The sequence below is a fragment of the Anomaloglossus baeobatrachus genome, unplaced genomic scaffold (genome assembly GCF_048569485.1).
Source record: "Anomaloglossus baeobatrachus isolate aAnoBae1 unplaced genomic scaffold, aAnoBae1.hap1 Scaffold_655, whole genome shotgun sequence".
Classification (NCBI taxonomy): domain Eukaryota; kingdom Metazoa; phylum Chordata; class Amphibia; order Anura; family Aromobatidae; genus Anomaloglossus; species Anomaloglossus baeobatrachus.
The window spans coordinates 96,607-114,942 of NW_027445025.1; the positions used below are offsets into that span (position 1 = coordinate 96,607).

Genomic DNA, 18,336 nt, shown 5'->3' on the forward strand with positions numbered 1-18,336 from the left:
CTGGTTTCACATAACTTAGTGGCCCAGCGCACGCCACATTCCCCCTGCACGCAGCACAGCGCTCCGCACGAGCCGCGCAAAACATCAAGCTGCTGCACGCCAAACAGGTTTAATGAATGAGCTGTAATGTGTGAACACAGCCCAAAAGAGATGGGACGGCAGATATCACAGGACGGGGCAGCAATCCGCTACAATGCCACATTGTAGATAGGGAAGTGGACGCCCGATGCAGCCCCTCTCCTCCCACCACGATTCCCTCATTCACTGCACAAGTCCAGAGACGGCCATCTTTAATGATTAGATGAATTTACATTTACAGACGAGGACGATTTAGTCATTAACTTCCATGAAGCGTAAAACTCATTAGCAGAAATGCCAGCACACAACAGCGCCGTGGGCGGAGTTCAGGCACCGTGCTGTGGGCGGAGCTCAGGCTGAGAACGCTTGGGATGCGCGTGGGTCACACTGATCGGGGCGGCGCTGTCATGTCAGGCGCTGGCTGCCTTCTCCTTGTACGTGGCCATCATTTTCTTAATTTCAGCGATTGCTTTTCCCGGGTTCAGGCCCTAAAATAAGACAGAACATGTCAGCTGATGTGTGACGGTCGGTCCAGGGCTTCCAGCCCACGTGTGACGGTCGGTCCATGGCCTTCAGGCCACGTGTCATGTCACCACATACACTCCCTGACAGAAGTTCTGTCGCTTCTCCATGTTATGTAAATAAAAGCTTATAGCCTGACTTTAATTCATCCATTGGTTTTATAAATTACTCTTTTGAAAGCTGAAACCCTCCCAAATTTGGTTTAGGTTATGAAAATAAAGTTGCTGCAAAGCTGAAATATTGATCATTTAATGAACACAGAAAGGCCAGATTTTGGTAAGACAAAAGTTTTGTCGCCCACAGAAAGTAATGTGAAATTCACACAAATAATTCCATTCTAATACAAAGATACGTGGCATAACATTGGTGAATGACGTTGTGCTGCTATTAGAGCCATATGTAATATTTTGTGTGACTTCCATGAGCTTGAAGGACTCATCCATGCGGCTCAACAATGATCCATACAATGTATTGATGAAGTCATCAGAAATAGCAGAGAATGCATCTTACATGCCTCCCAGAGGTCATCTAGACTCTTGGGTTTTGTCTTCCAAGCTTCCTCTTTCATCCTACCCCAAACATGCGCAATGATGGTCATGTCTGGTGCCTGGGCTGGCCGGTCCTTGATCTTCTTTGCCAGGAGGATCTTTGTTGCAGAGATGGATGTATGAGATGGAGACCGTCCTGCTGCAGAATGTGACCCCTTTTATGATTGGGAATGTAACAGGTAGCTAATACTTCTTGATATTTTAGGCTATTGATATTGCCTTCCACCTTGCAAATGTTTCGCACCCCCCCATACTGAATATAACCCCAGACCATGATCTCTCCACCACCAAACTTACCTGTTTTCTGGATCCATACGGGATCCAGTAGGTCTCCTGCAGTGTTTGCGGCGGCTGTGGTGTAATTCAACTGAAGATTCATCAGAGAAATCCCCCTTCTACCACTCTTCCAGCGTCCATCTGTTTAGCAGCTGTGAGACTTGGCAAATGCCACACGGTTTTTTAGTTACCTTCTGTTTAGTGCTGGCTTCTGGGCACTGATTCCACCATGGAGGCCATTTCCAGACAGAATCCTACAAACTGTTCTAGGTGACACAGGGACTTGAGGTGACCAGGCCTGTGGGAGCTCTGCTGCAGTGGAAGAGGGGCTGGCTTTGGTTCCTCCTGAGCAGTTGTGTTGTGGGGTCTGCCGGACCTGGGCTTGTCAAAAATATCTCCAGTCTCTTCAAATCTTTTTTTAATTCTTTGTACTTGACGCTGAGACACATTAAAGGTGCAGCCACCTCTGCAGTGGATCTGGTCTTCAGCCTCTTGATAATCAAGACACTGGTCACAGGGTGGATTTTTGGCATGTTGTCAGAGGACAAGTTGCAGTTTCAGTGAAGTTCTGGGGTGTGGGGTTTCTTTTTATACACACCCACTAATTATCCGATCATTAGTGTGCACAGGTGAAGATGTAAACTAGGATTGGGGGCATTATATGACAAGGCGACAAAGAAGGGAATTTTGTTACTTACCGTAAATTCCTTTTCTTCTAGCTCTTATTGGGAGACCCAGACGATTGGGGTATAGCTACTGCCCTCCGGAGGCCACACAAAGCACTACACTAAAAAGTGTAAGGCCCCTCCCCTTCTGGCTATACCCCCCCGTGGTATCACGGGTTCTCCAGTTTTAGTGCCAAAGCAAGAAGGAGGAAGCCAATAACTGGTTTAAACAAATTAACTCCGAATAACGTCGGAGAACTGAAAAACCGTTCAACATGAACAACATGTGTACCCGCAAACAACAAAAAAATCCCGAAGGACAACAGGGCGGGTGCTGGGTCTCCCAATAAGAGCTAGAAGAAAAGGAATTTACGGTAAGTAACAAAATTCCCTTCTTCTTCAGCGCTCTATTGGGAGACCCAGACGATTGGGACGTCCAAAAGCTGTCCCTGGGTGGGTAAAGAGATACCTCATGTTAGAGCTGCAAAACAGCCCTCCCCTACGGGGGTGTCACTGCCGCCTGCAGGACTCTTCTACCTAAGCTGGCATCCGCCGAAGCATAGGTATGCACCTGATAATGCTTGGTGAAAGTGTGCAGACTGGACCAGGTAGCTGCCTGGCACACCTGTTGAGCCGAAGCCTGGTGTCGTAATGCCCAGGACGCACCCACGGCTCTGGTTGAGTGGGCTTTTAGCCCTGAAGGAACCGGAAGCCCCGCAGAACGGTAGGCCTCTAGAATTGGTTCTTTGATCCATCGAGCCAGGGTGGCTTTAGAAGCCTGCGACCCCTTGCGCTGGCCAGCGACAAGGACAAAAAGTGCATCTGAACGGCGGATAGGCGCCGTGCGGGAAATATAGATTCTGAGTGCTCTCACCAGATCTAGCAAACGTAAGTCTTTCTCATACCGGTGAACCGGCTGAGGACAAAAGGAAGGCAAGGATATATCCTGATTAAGATGAAAAGAGGATACGACCTTAGGGAGAAACTCCGGAATGGGGCGCAGCACTACCTTGTCCTGGTGGAACACCAGGAAGGGAGCCTTGGATGACAGAGCTGCCAGCTCAGACACTCGCCGAAGCGATGTGATCGCAACAAGAAACGCCACTTTCTGTGACAGGCGAGAAAAGGAAACGTCCTTTAGAGGCTCGAAGGGCGGCTTTTGCAGAGCAACTAGTACTCTGTTCAGATCCCATGGATCTAACGGCCGCTTGTACGGGGGCACAATATGACAGACCCCCTGTAGGAACGTGCGCACCTTAGGAAGACGTGCTAGACGCTTCTGAAAAAACACAGATAGTGCCGAGACTTGCCCTTTAAGGGAGCTGAGCGACAATCCCTTTTCCAACCCCGATTGCAGGAAGGAAAGAAAGGTGGGCAATGCAAATGGCCAAGGGGATACTCTCTGTGCAGAGCACCAGGATAAGAAAATCTTCCACGTTCTGTGGTAGATCTTAGCAGACGTTGACTTCCTAGCTTGTCTCATTGTGGCTACGACTCCTTGAGATAATCCTGCGGACGCTAGGATCCAGGACTCAATGGCCACACAGTCAGGTTCAGGGCCGCAGAATTCTGATGGAAAAACGGCCCTTGGGACAGTAAGTCTGGTCGGTCTGGCAGTGACCACGGTCGACCGACCGTGAGATGCCACAGATCCGGATACCACGATCTCCTCGGCCAGTCTGGGGCGACGAGTATGACGCGGCTGCAATCGGATCTGATCTTGCGTAACACTCTGGGCAAGAGTGCCAGAGGTGGGAAGACGTATGGGAGCCGGAACTGCGACCAATCTTGAACTAATGCGTCTGCCGCCAGAGCTCTTTGATCGCGCGACCTCGCCATGAATGCCGGGACCTTGTTGTTGTGCCGGGACGCCATTAGGTCGACGTCCGGCACTCCCCATCGGCGACAGATTTCCTGAAACACGTCCGGGTGAAGGGACCATTCCCCTGCGTCCATGCCCTGGCGACTGAGGAAGTCTGCTTCCCAGTTTTCCACGCCTGGGATGTGAACCGCGGATATGGTGGATGCTCTGTCCTCCACCCACATTAGAATGCGCCGGACTTCTTGGAACGCTTGCCGACTGCGCGTCCCTCCTTGGTGGTTGATGTATGCCACCGCTGTGGAGTTGTCCGACTGGATTCGGATCTGCTTTCCTTCCAGCCACTGTTGGAAGGCCAGTAGGGCAAGATACACTGCCCTGATTTCCAGAACATTGATCTGAAGGGTGGACTCCTGCGGAGTCCACGTCCCCTGGGCCCTGTGGTGGAGAAACACTGCTCCCCACCCTGACAGACTCGCATCTGTCGTGACCACTGCCCAGGATGGGGGCAGGAAGGATCTTCCCTGAGACAATGAGGTGGGAAGGAGCCACCATTGTAGAGAGTCCTTGGCCGTCTGGGAAAGGGAGACTTTCCTGTCCAGGGACGTTGACTTCCCGTCCCATTGGCGGAGAATGTCCCATTGAAGTGGGCGCAGATGAAACTGCGCAAAGGGAACTGCTTCCATGGCTGCCACCATCTTCCCGAGGAAGTGCATGAGGCGCCGTAAGGGGTGCGACTGGCCTTGAAGGAGGGATTGCACCCCTGTCTGTAGGGACCGCTGCTTGTTCAGCGGAAGCTTCACTCTCGCTGCTCGAGTATGAAACTCCATGCCAAGATACGTTAGCGACTGTGACGGTGACAGAATCGACTTTGGAAAGTTGATGATCCATCCGAACGTCTGTAGAGTCTCCAGCGTAGCATGTAGACTGAGTTGGCATGCCTCTTGAGAGGGTGCCTTGACAAGTAGATCGTCTAGGTAAGGGATCACCGAGTGTCCCTGAGAGTGCAAGACTGCTACCACCGCCGCCATGACCTTGGTGAAGACCCGGGGAGCTGTCGCCAGACCGAATGGCAGAGCTACGAACTGAAGATGGTCGTTTCCTATCACAAAACGTAGAAAACGTTGATGTTCTGTAGCAATTGGCACGTGGAGATAAGCATCTTTGATGTCTATTGAGGCAAGGAAGTCTCCTTGAGACATTGAGGCAACGACAGAGCGGAGGGTTTCCATCCGGAACCGTCTGGCGTGCACATGTTTGTTGAGCAGCTTTAGATCCAGAACAGGACGGAACGAGCCGTCCTTTTTTGGAACCACAAAGAGATTGGAGTAAAACCCTCGCCCTTGTTCCTGAGGCGGTACAGGAACCACTACTCCTTCCGCTCTTAGAGAGTCCACCGCCTGCAGCAGGGCATCTGCTCGGTCTGGATGTGGGGAGGTTCTGAAGAACCGAGCTGGAGGACGAGAACTGAACTCGATTCTGTACCCGCGAGACAAAATGTTTGTCACCCACCGGTCTTTGACCTGTGACATCCAAATGTCGGAAAAGCGGGAGAGCCTGCCCCCGACCGGAGATGCGGAGGGGGGGGGCTGGAAGTCATGAGGTAGCCGCTTTGGAAGCGGTTCCTCCATTTGCTTTCTTGGGGCGTGCGTGAGCCCGCCAGGAATCTGAGACTCTTTGCGTCCTCTGCGTCCCTTTGGACGAGGAGAATTGTGTCTTGCCCGAACCTCGAAAGGACTGAAACCTCTGCTGCCATTTTTTCTGCTGAGGTTTGCTTGATCTGGGCTGGGGTAAGGAAGAGTCTTTACCCTTGGACTGTTTAATGATGTCAGCCAATGGCTCGCCAAACAGTCTATCTCTAGATAAAGGCAAGCTGGTTAAACATTTTTTGGAACCAGCATCTGCTTTCCAGTCCTTTAACCACAAGGCTCTGCGCAAAACTACCGAATTGGCGGACGCCATTGAGGTGCGGCTGGTAGATTCTAGGACCGCATTGATAGCGTAAGACGCAAACGCAGACATCTGCGAGGTAAGGGACGCCACTTGCGGCACTGCTGGATGTATGATAGCATCCACTTTTGCTAAGCCAGCTGAAATAGCCTGGAGTGCCCATACGGCTGCGAATGCTGGAGCAAACGACGCGCCGATAGCTTCATAGACAGATTTTAACCAAAGGTCCATCTGTCTGTCATTGGCATCTTTAAGTGAAGCGCCATCCTCCACTGCAACTATGGATCTAGCTGCAAGTTTGGAAATCGGGGGGTCTACTTTTGGACACTGGGTCCAGCGCTTGACCACATCAGGGGGGAAGGAAAACGTGTATCCTTAGAACGTTTAGAGAAACGCCTTTCTGGATGAGCGTCGTGTTTCTGGATTGACTCTCTGAAGTCAGAGTGATCCAAGAAAGCACTCAATTTACGCTTGGGATAAAGGAAACGAAACTTCTCCTGCTCCGCAGCCGCCTCTTCTGCTGAAGGGGCTGGGGGAGAAATATCCAACAGTCTATTGATGGCTGAGATAAGCTCGTTTACCATGGCGTCCCCATCCGGGGTATACAGATTGAGAGGGGTTCCAGGATAAGACTCCTGATCACTCTCTTCAGACGCATCACAGGGCGACTGATTGCGCTGAGACCCTGAGCAGTGTGATGACGTTGAGGGTCTTTCCCAGCGAGCTCGCTTAGGGTGGCTGGGGCTATCATCTGAGTCATAATCCTCGGCCTGGGAAGCCGGGGACCCCCTTGCAGTCTGGATTAATTCCAACTGAGGGGGATTAGAGGACAGAGACCTCGCCGTGTCCATAGACTGAGCCCCAGGCATGGATTGCAAAGTTTCAAGGATTTTTGCCATAGTCACAGACATTCCATCAGCAAAAACTGCAAAGTCTGTCCCTGACACCGGGGCAGGACTTACAAGCGTCTCAGCCTGGGTCACTACCCCTCCGGACTCCGGCTGGCGAAGCAGCACCGGATCTGAGCATTGCACACAATGGGGGTCTTTGGAACCTGCTGGTAGAGCAGCCCCACATGCAGCACACGCAGTGTACACAGCCCTAGCCTTGGCAGCCTTGCGTTTTGTGGATGACATGTTGCTGCCTCCTCAGAGCGATCTGGGTCCAGCCAGGAAGCGACCTCACAGTGCAAGAAATAAATAAATATATATATCTGGTGACACAGTACACCAATGCACACTGAGGCACTAGAGGGGCCAGCTGAAATGCCGCTTACCGCCCGCTTAAGAGCGGGTGTGTGGTCTCCAAAAGCCCCCTAGTCCAGGTCTCCCAGAGCCTTGCGTCCTTCCTCCAGCCAGACTGCATGTAATGGCTGCCGGCGTCCTGGGAGAGGAGGGGGGGGCGGGCCCTGGGCGTTCCTGGCTAAGAGCGGGAAGCCTGCTTCCCTCTGTGCCTAGTGAGAGGGCTGGAGCATGTAAATCAGGCTCCAGCCCTCGTCGCTGCTGCGAAACAGCGTCTCTCCCCTACCCTGATTGACAGGGTGGGGGCGGGAACGAAGCGGAGCTAGGCCGCAAAAAGCCGGGGACTAAAGTTATAAACGCCGCCGCCGTAAAAGCGCGGTCGGCGTGTCCCCGGCGCACCACAAGTCACAGCAGCGCCGCCCGATCCAGTGGGGGTCGGCGCTGCGTTCCCACAACACAAAGTCCCCCAGTAAACTGTAGGAACACTAACTCCAACGTTACGGTCCCCGGCGCACTACAACACCCAGCCAGCCCGGAGTGTGTCTGTGCCTGCCGGGGACACAGAGTACCTGTATGATGCAGGGCCTGTCCCTGATCGTACTCCTGCTCCGTATCCATCAGGTGCTATGGGTCTGTGGATGGAGCCCGGCGTCAGAGCTTAGAGGCCGGCAGGATCCCACTTCCACAGAGCCCTACAAGGGGATGTGGAAGGAAAACAGCATGTGGGGCTCCAGCCCCTGTACCAGCAATAGGTACCTCAACCTTACAACACCATCCACGGGTGAGAAGGGAGCATGCTGGGGGCCCTATATGGGCCCTCTTTTCTTCCATCCGAAATAGTCAGCAGCTACTGCTGACTAAAATCTGTGGAGCCATGCGTGGATGTCTGACCTCCTTCGCACAAAGCTTGAAAACTGGAGAACCCGTGATACCACGGGGGGGTATAGCCAGAAGGGGAGGGGCCTTGCACTTTTTAGTGTAGTGCTTTGTGTGGCCTCCGGAGGGCAGTAGCTATACCCCAATCGTCTGGGTCTCCCAATAGAGCGCTGAAGAAACTTTTGTCTTGCCAAAATTTGACCTGTGTTCATTAAATGATCAATATTTCAGCTTTGCAGCAACTTTATTTTCATAACCTAAACCAGATTTGGGAGGGTTTCAGCTTTCAAAAGAGTAATTTATAAAACCAATGGATGAATTTAAAGTCAGGCTATAAGCTTTTATTTACATGACATGGAGAAGCGACAGAACCTCTGTCAGGGACTGTACATATGGAACACTGTAATGCTCATGATCGACTTAAAGGGACAGTCACTAAAATCGTTTTTCCCATGACTCACTCATCTAATCCCCCTCCATAAACTGCGCTTTATGTAACCTTCCCCGGGTCCTGCACAGTGTCCCCGCTGCTGCACCCGTCTGTTTGGCTGCAGCACTGACAACCCCTTTAAGGCCAGGCCCTGACCCCAGCCTGGAGTCACATGCATTAGTCTCTGTGTACAGGCGCTTGATGTGAACGCCTCGGAGGACGGGTCTGTCCCCCCCGCAGACGCCGCCGGCTGTTACCTTGGGACACGTCCTGGTGCAGTTCATGATGGTGTGGCAGCGGTACAGCGAGAACGGATCCTGCAGTTTGGATAATCGCTCCTCTGTGAAATCATCTCTGGAGTCGATCATCCACCGATAAGCCTGAAATACAGAACATGAGGAGCGCAGCGGCCACAAACCCCAGGGGAGGGCGAGCGCAGCGGCCACAAAACCCCAGGGGAGGGCGAGCGCAGCGGCCACAAAACCCCAGGGGAGGGCGAGCGCAGCGGCCACAAAACCCCAGGGGAGGGCGAGCGCAGCGGCCACAAAACCCCAGGGGAGGGCGAGCGCAGCGGCCACAAAACCCCAGAGCAGGGCGAGCGCAGCGGCCACAAACCCCAGAGCAGGGCGAGCGCAGCGGCCACAAAACCCCAGAGCAGGGCGAGCGCAGCGGCCACAAACCCCAGAGCAGGGCGAGCGCAGCGGCCACAAACCCCAGAGCAGGGCGAGCGCAGCGGCCACAAACCCCAGAGCAGGGCGAGCGCAGCGGCCACAAACCCCAGAGCAGGGCGAGCGCAGCGGCCACAAACCCCAGAGCAGGGCGAGCGCAGCGGCCACAAACCCCAGAGCAGGGCGAGCGCAGCGGCCACAAACCCCAGAGCAGGGCGAGCGCAGCGGCCACAAACCCCAGAGCAGGGCGAGCGCAGCGGCCACAAACCCCAGAGCAGGGCGAGCGCAGCGGCCACAAACCCCAGAGCAGGGCGAGCGCAGCGGCCACAATCCCCAGAGCAGGGCGAGCGCAGCGGCCACAAACCCCAGAGCAGGGCGAGTGCAGCGGCCACAAACCCCAGAGCACGGTGAGTGCAGCGGCCACAAACCCCAGAGCAGGGCGAGCGCAGCGGCCACAAACCCCAGAGCAGGGCGAGCGCAGCGGCCACAAACCCCAGAGCAGGGCGAGCGCAGCGGCCACAAACCCCAGAGCAGGGCGAGCGCAGCGGCCACAAACCCCAGAGCAGGGCGAGCGCAGCGGCCACAAACCCCAGAGCAGGGCGAGCGCAGCGGCCACAAACCCCAGAGCAGGGCGAGTGCAGCGGCCACAAACCCCAGAGCAGGGCGAGCGCAGCGGCCACAAACCCCAGAGCAGGGCGAGCGCAGCGGCCACAAACCCCAGAGCAGGGCGAGCGCAGCGGCCACAAACCCCAGAGCAGGGCGAGCGCAGCGGCCAAAAGTCATTAGATAGAACAGTCGGTCACAGACATGAATTCTCCCAGATTCCAGGCCTGATCACTGCACAGACGTCTGGAGATCTCTCCTGAGAGAAAGAAGACAGTCCCCAAAAATCAAGAAACGTCCCAGTCCCACACGTGACAGAACATTACCTGCATCAGGACCGCGGGGCCCAGATACTTGTCTCCATTCCACCAGTAACTGGGACAACTCGTGCTGCAGCAGGCGCAGAGGATGCACTCATACAGGCCGTCCTGTACGAGAGGGGAACACGGGTCACTGCAAATACTGCGCCGAGGAGCGAGTGCAGCTCCGGAGAATGATGCAGGAGGTAACTCAGGATCAGTAATGTAATGTATGTACACAGTGACTGCACCAGCAGAATAGTGAGTGCAGCTCTGGAGTATAATACAGGAGGTAACTCAGGATCAGTAATGTAATGTATTTACACAGTGACTGCACCAGCAGAATAGTGAGTGCAGCTCTGGGGTATAATACAGGAGGTGACTCAGGATCAGTAATGTAATGTATGTACATAGTGACTGCACCAGCAGAATAGTGAGTGCAGCTCTGGAGTATAATACAGGAGGTAACTCAGGATCAGTAATGTAATGTGTGTACACAGTGACTGCACCAGCAGAATAGTGAGTGCAGCTCTGGAGTATAATACAGGAGGTAACTCAGGATCAGTAATGTAATGTATTTACACAGTGACTGCACCAGCAGAATAGTGAGTGCAGCTCTGGAGTATAATACAGGAGGTAACTCAGGATCAGTAATGTAATGTATGTACACAGTGACTGCACCAGCAGAATAGTGAGAGCAGCTCTGGAGTATAATACAGGAGGTAACTCAGGATCAGTAATGTAATGTGTGTACACAGTGACTGCACCAGCAGAATAGTGAGTGCAGCTCTGGAGTATAATACAGGAGGTAACTCAGGATCAGTAATGTAATGTATTTACACAGTGACTGCACCAGCAGAATAGTGAGTGCAGCTCTGGGGTATAATACAGGAGGTGACTCAGGATGAGTAATGTAATGTATGTACACAGTGACTGCACCAGCAGAATAGTGAGTGCAGCTCTGGAGTATAATACAGGAGGTAACTCAGGATCAGTAATGTAATGTGTGTACACAGTGACTGCACCAGCAGAATAGTGAGTGCAGCTCTGGAGTATAATACAAGATACCAGTGTAGTATTGGACTCCTGCTCCGGCACCACTCACCAGCTTGTCTCGGTCCTCTATGGACTGATAATATTGCTCCTGGCCCTGCTTGGACTCGTCCTTCTTCTTCAGATAGGGCTCTATGGATTTATACTGAGCGTAGAAGTTGCTCAAATCCTTGAAAATAAAGAGAATTCTTTGGCTGTTGATTCAGCGGTCTCAGTCTGGGGCTTTTCCGGTCTGTGTTGGGGGCTGCAGATGCTCGGTGGTCCCGCATGGCGGCGCTGTATCAGTGATGTGGGCCGTATTGTGACTCCTGCAGTGACGGAGCCAGCGGCATACGGGTCTGATTTTCGGTGACTTGTCACGTCAGTGCGGGAGTCACTATATGGCCCGATTCTGTTCTACAGAGCTGCGATGTAGCAGCACCGAGCGAGCGCCGGCACCAGAGCTTTACCCACAAACACCCCACCGACCCGGAGAATAAGCGGGACATAACCGGACGAGACATGGCCGCCCTCTAATTTTGGCTGCAGGGCACCCCCTCCTGGACACAGCGGGTACTGCAGCCTCAGAGTCCGCACTTACAGGCACCAGATCCTTCACAACATACATGTGCGGGAGGGGGTAGATTTTCGAGACTTTGCTCAGGTTAGTGTCGATCTTCACGGTGCAGGCGAGAGTATTCCCACCATTAATATTCATGGCACAGGAACCACAGATACCTGGAGAAGAAGCAGAAAGGACGAGGTCACAAGAGGCCCCGACAGCTCCAGCAATGCCCCGAAACCATCCACTCACCCTCCCTGCAAGAGCGACGGAACGTCAGGGTGGGGTCCATCTCATTCTTAATCTTTATCAGAGCATCGAGAACCATCTGCCCACATCTGAGGGAAGGAAGACAGCGGAGACTGGTCAGTATAGAGCTGGAGACAGCACCTACCCTGCATTATACCCCAGAGCTGCACTCACTGTTCTGCTGCTGCACTCACTGTGTACATACATTACTGATCCTGAGTTACCTCCTGTATTATACCCCAGAGCTGCACTCACTATTCTGCTGCTGCACTCACTGTGTACATACATTACTGATCCTGAGTTACCTCCTGCATTATACCCCAGAGCTGCACTCACTGTTCTGCTGCTGCAGTCACTGTGTACATACATTACTGATCCTGAGTTACCTCCTATATTATACCCCAGAGCTGCACTCACTATTCTGCTGCTGCAGTCACTGGGTACATACATTACATTACTGATCCTGAGTTACCTCCTGTATTATACTCCAGAGCTGCACTCACTATTCTGCTGGTGCAGTCACTGTGTACATACATTACTGATCCTGAGTTACCTCCTGTATTATACTCCAGAGCTGCACTCACTATTCTGCTGGTGCAGTCACTGTGTACATACATTACATTACTGATCCTGAGTTACCTCCTGTATTATACTCCAGAGCTGCACTCACTATTCTGCTGGTGCAGTCACTGTGTACATACATTACATTACTGATCCTGAGTTACCTCCTGTATTATACTCCAGAGCTGCACTCACTGTGTACACACATTACTGATCCTGAGTTACCTCCTGTATTATACCCCAGAGCTGCACTCACTATTCTGCTGCTGCACTCACTGTGTACATACATTACTGATCCTGAGTTACCTCCTGTATTATACTACAGAGCTGCACTCACTATTCTGCTGGTGCAATCACTGTGTACATACATTACATTACTGATCCTGAGTTACCTCCTGTATTATACTCCAGAGCTGCACTCACTATTCTGCTGGTGCAGTCATTGTGTACATATATTACTGATCCTGAGTTACCTCCTGTATTATCCTCCAGAGCTGCACTCACTATTCTGCTGCTGCACTCACTGTGTACACACATTACTGATCCTGAGTTACATCCTGTATTATACCCCAGAGCTGCACTCACTATTCTGCTGCTGCACTCACTGTGTACATACAATACTGATCCTGAGTTACCTCCTGTATTATACTCCAGAGCTGCACTCACTATTCTGCTGGTGCAGTCACTGTGTACATACATTACATCACTGATCCTGAGTTACCTCCTGTATTATACCCCAGAGCTGCACTCACTATTCTGCTGGTGCAGTCACTGTGTACATACATTACTGATCCTGAGTTACATCCTGTATTATACCCCAGAGCTGCACTCACTATTCTGCTGGTGCAGTCACTGTGTACATACATTACTGATCCTGAGCTACCTCCTGTATTATACTCCAGAGCTGCAGTCACTATTCTGCTGGTGCAGTCACTGTGTACATACATTACATCACTGATCCTGAGTTACCTCCTGTATTATCCTCCAGAGCTGCACTCACTGTGTACACACATTACTGATCCTGAGTTACCTCCTGTATTATACTCCAGAGCTGCACTCACTGTGTACACACATTACTGATCCTGAGTTACCTCCTGTATTATACTCCAGAGCAGCACTCACCCAGAATTCCCTCAATCACTTAGTACGCAGCTCTCAGGTTGTTTTGGGATTTGGGAACTCACGTGTTCAGGTCGATCTCGTACGTCTGCATTCGGGGTTTATCTCCGGGCTTGTCGGGGTCCCATCTATAAATTGCAAACTTCTTTATGCGGGCTGCAGCTTCAGAGGCGGCGGGGGCAGCTGCGGTCTGTGCTCCTCGTGAGATCTGCAAATACCAGGAAAACAGAAGAAGGGATAAGAACATCCCAAATACCAGGCGCCCCCTCGTCCCTCCCCTCCCAAAACACCAGGCGCCCCCTCGTCCCTCCCCTCCCAAAACACCAGGCGCCCCCTCGTCCCTCCCCTCCCAAAACACCAGGCGCCCCCTCGTCCCTCCGCTCCCAAAACACCAGGCGCCCCCTCGTCCCTCCCCTCCCAAAACACCAGGCGCCCCCTCGTCCCTCCCCTCCCAAAACACCAGGCGCCCCCTCGTCCCTCCCCTCCCAAAACACCAGGCGCCTCCTCGTCCCTCCCCTCCCAAAACACCAGGCGCCCCCTCGTCCCTCCCCTCCCAAAACACCAGGCGCCCCCTCGTCTCTCCCCTCCCAAAACACCAGGCGCATGCCCCGCTCCCCAATATGCAATCAGGACTACGGAGAAAGGCCTATGAGTTGTTATCAATGTCCATGACACTTTTTTGGTTTTTCTATTATGAGCCTGAAATTACCTGCAGATGAGGGGTCCAGATCCTGAGCCCCCCCCCCGCACAGTCATACATGTGCTGATCAGGCAGATTCCCGTACGGGTGGAGTGTGTATCACCGGATCGGTCAGCGGGGGAGGTGAAGGCACATGAGGGGTCAGTGGAGTTTGCAGGGTGGGAGCACGGAGGGTCCGGAGCACGGGGATGTCTGGACTTGTCGGGGTAAATGTCAGGATGAGGAATGTGAGGATGACGATTAGGTGAGGCCCCATCAGAGGCGTCATGGCCGCCAACGTCTCCGGCATTACTGAGCTTCATTCTCCGATCCATGAACACGGCGCACACAGAGCCTCAGTCACATCAGCGGAAAATCCACAATCACAAGATCCCACGAGGATCCACTGCGCTCAGGATCCAGAACAAAGACCCACAGAGAACGGACAAAGGGAAGCCTCAATGCCAGAGCCGGAGGAATGGGGGGGCAGCGCCGAAAATACACCCGTGACCCCAAGAACTACGAGATTCCCGCTGACCTCATAGGTCAGGAGAGCCATAAATAAAGACCCCAAGAAGCACAAGACTTCTGGTGACCTCAAAGGTCAAGAGAGCCCGGGAAGGGGGGGGCAGTGCTATAAATACACCCGTGACCCCAACACTCCTGGTGACCTCATAGGTCAGTAGAGACCAGGAGGGGATGGGGGGGAGACAGTGCCATAAATACAATCGTGCCCCCAGGAAGCACAAGACTCCCGGAGACCTCATAGGTCAGGACAGCCCGAGAAGAGGGACGGTGTCATAATTACACCTGTGACCCCAAGAACTATGACACCCCCAGAAGCCGCATAGGTCAGCAGAGCCCAGGAGTGGGCAGCACCATAAATACAGCACTGTGACCCCAGAAATACACGACATGCAGTAGCCTGTCCTGTTCCCCTCCCCATCCCCCAGTCTGTCCCCCTCTCCTTTAGTTGCACTGTCCCCCTCCCCCAGTCCCATCCCCTGCAGCTTCCTGATGTCCAAGGAGCATCTGATTTCCCCCCCAGCAGCAGCAGGTCGGTTGTGGTACAGGGGGTGGGTTATTAGGGGGTGGGGTGGAGAGGGTACTGTGGGACGTGGCACTGGCTTGTGGGGGACTGGGGGTGGGGTATTGGGGGATGGTGTGGTGGGGCACTGGGTTGTGGGGCACCGGGGTCGGGGTATTGGGGGATGGTGTGGTGGGGCACTGGGTTGTGGGGCACTGGGTTGTGGGGCACCGGGGTGGGGGTATTGGGGGATGGTGTGGTGGGGCACTGGGGGGTGGGGTATTGAGGGATGGTGTGGTGGGGCACTGGGGGGTGGGGTATTGAGGGATGGTGTGGGCAATGGGGGATGTGACACTGGGTTGTGTGGTACTGGGAGTGGGGTATTGGGGGATGGTGTGGTGGGGCACTGGGTTGTGGGGCACCGGGGTGGGGGTATTGGAGGATGGTGTGGTGGGGCACTGGGGGGGTGGGGTATTGGGGGATGGTGTGGGCAATGGGGGATGTGACACTGGGTTGTGTGGTACTGGGAGTGGGGTATTGGGGGATGGTGTGGTGGGGCACTGGGGGTGGGGTATTGGGTGACATGGACTGGGTTGTGGGGCACCAGGGGATGGGGTGGGGAGGACACTGGGGTGCGTGGACTGGGTTGTGGGGCACCAGGAGATGGGGTATTGGGGGATGGGGTGGGCACTGGGGGACGTGGCTTGGGTTGTGGGGCACTGAGGGACGGCTATTGTGGGATCAGGAGGGCACTGGGGACGGGGTATTGGGTGGGGAGGGTACTGGGGGTGGGGTATTGTGTTGAGGGGCACTGGGGCACGTGGACTGGGTTGTGGGGCACGGGGGGGTGGGGTATTGTGTTGTGGGGCACTGGGGGACGTGGACTGGGTTGTGGGGCACAGGGGGTGGGTTATTGGCGGATGGGGAGGGCACTGGGGGCGGAGGGCACTGGGGCGGAGGGCACTGGACTGGGTTGTGGGGCACGGTGGGGTATTGGGGGATGGGGAGGGCACTGGGGGTGGGGTATTGTGTTGTGGGGCACTGGGGGATGGGGTATTGGGGGTGGAGGGCACTGGGGGACATGGACTAGGTTGTGGGGCACGGTGGGGTATTGGGGGATGGGGAGGGCACTGGGGGTGAGGTATTGTGTTGTGGGGCACTGGGGGACGTGGACTGGGTTGTGGGGCACAGGGGGTGGGTTATTGGCGGATGGGGAGGGAACTGGGGGCGGAGGGCACTGGACTGGGTTGTGGGGCACGGTGGGGTATTGGGGGATGGGGAGGGCACTGGGGGTGGGGTATTGTGTTGTGGGGAACTGGGGGACGTGGACTGGGTTGTGGGGCACAGGGGGTGGGTTATTGGCGGATGGGGAGGGAACTGGGGGCGGAGGGCACTGGACTGGGTTGTGGGGCACGGTGGGGTATTGGGGGATGGGGAGGGCACTGGGGGTGGGGTATTGTGTTGTGGGGCACTGGGGGACGTGGACTGGGTTGTGGGGCACAGGGGGTGGGTTATTGGCGGATGGGGAGGGCACTGGGGGCGGAGGGCACTGGACTGGGTTGTGGGGCACGGTGGGGTATTGGGGGATGGGGAGGGCACGGGGGGTGGGGTATTGTGTTGTGGGGCACTGGGGGACGTGGACTGGGTTGTGGGGCACGGGGGGTGGGGTATTGGGGGTGGAGGGCACTGGGGGACATGGACTAGGTTGTGGGGCACGGTGGGGTATTGGGGGATGGGGAGGGCACTGGGGGTGGGGTATTGTGTTGTGGGGCACTGGGGGACGTGGACTGGGTGGTGGGGTATTGGGGGTGGAGTGCACTGGGGGCGGAGGGCACTGGGGGACATGGACTGGGTTGTGGGGCACGGGGGGTGGGGTATTGGGGGTGGAGTGCACTGGGGGTGGAGGGCACTGGGGGCGGGGTATTGTGTTGTGGGGCACTGGGGGTGGGTTATTGGTGGATGGGGAGGGCACTGGGGGCGGAGGGCACTGGGGGCGGAGGGCACTGGGGGCGGAGGGCACTGGGGGCGGAGGGCACTGGGGGCGGGGTATTGTGTTGTGGGGCACTGGGGGCGGGGTATTGTGTTGTGGGGCACTGGGGGCGGAGGGCACTGGGGGCGGAGGGCACTGGGGGCGGCGTATTGTGTTGTGGGGCATTTGGGGCGGGGTATTGTGTTGTGGGGCACTGGGGGCGGAGGGCACTGGGGGCGGCGTATTGTGTTGTGGGGCATTTGGGGCGGGGTATTGTGTTGTGGGGCACTGGGGGCGGAGGGCACTGGGGGACGTGGACTGGGTGACCCGGGCCTCCGCCTCGCAGTTATGTCTCCGGTTCTTTATTGCCAGTGAATAGACTCCGTCGTCACTCCGTCTGCGCTCACAGCGGGGGGTTGTGGCAGACGTGATATCGTTATATAGCCGCACACGCGGCCTCTGACCTGCATGGCCCCCGCCGTCCTCAGCGCAGACCCGCTCCGTCTCAAGGAGAATACGACCGCCGCCATCTTTCCTTCTGATACTTTTCACTCCTCCCAACTCCCATCACACCGCGCGCGGCGGGCCGAAAACCATAGAGACGGAAACCAAGTCCTATAGGAGTGCACGGACAGAGCGTCCGTCCCATCTCCGCGTCATCCTGCGGCCGCTCTGTCTGATGCTTTCGTCTCGGTGGTGTTGAATAACCTCTGCGGTTGCTATGGGGATAGGCGGGCTTTGTCCTGTGATTTGTCAGCTGCTTGTGGAGTGGCAGCGGTGGCAGCCAATGAGGAGATCAGCTCTAGTATAAAAGTCCAGGGCGGGCGCCTCTTGCGGGTAGTCTGAGGTGAAGTATCGACAGAAACTGTGTGAACAGTGTCCAGCAGCTTTGTGGTGGTTTCTGCCGCTTCCATTGCGTGTTGTGGAGCCGGTAAGACTAAGCTCAGTCTCCTCGTACTCTGCTGCTGTTTGTGATAAATGTCCTGCAGTAAAATGGAGATATCCGGGGAGTAATGATGATTATATACAATAGTGAGCCGCATAGCGAGACCATGAGGTACAGGGAACACGTCACCCCATGTAATGGCAGCACGGGCTGGGGGGCAGTGGCGCCTGCTGTTCTGCAGATGGACCAGATGAGGTAGAAATGACCCCCTCATATA

The 18,336-nt window shown here is 55.0% G+C and overlaps 1 protein-coding gene across 1 annotated transcript; it reads right to left on the reverse strand.

Moving 5' to 3' along the window:
- Window positions 1–273: 273 nt before the first annotated feature.
- On the reverse strand, window positions 274–17,748 carry SDHB (succinate dehydrogenase complex iron sulfur subunit B). Its single transcript, XM_075333355.1, has 8 exons — window positions 17,638–17,748; window positions 13,564–13,706; window positions 11,822–11,907; window positions 11,609–11,745; window positions 11,081–11,197; window positions 10,003–10,104; window positions 8,663–8,785; window positions 274–566 (listed from the first exon to the last, which is right to left on the reverse strand). Exons 1-8 carry the CDS (start codon window positions 17,701–17,703, stop codon window positions 489–491), a joined length of 852 nt encoding a protein of 283 aa, XP_075189470.1. The 5' UTR covers window positions 17,704–17,748; the 3' UTR covers window positions 274–488.
- Window positions 17,749–18,336: the final 588 nt, after the last annotated feature.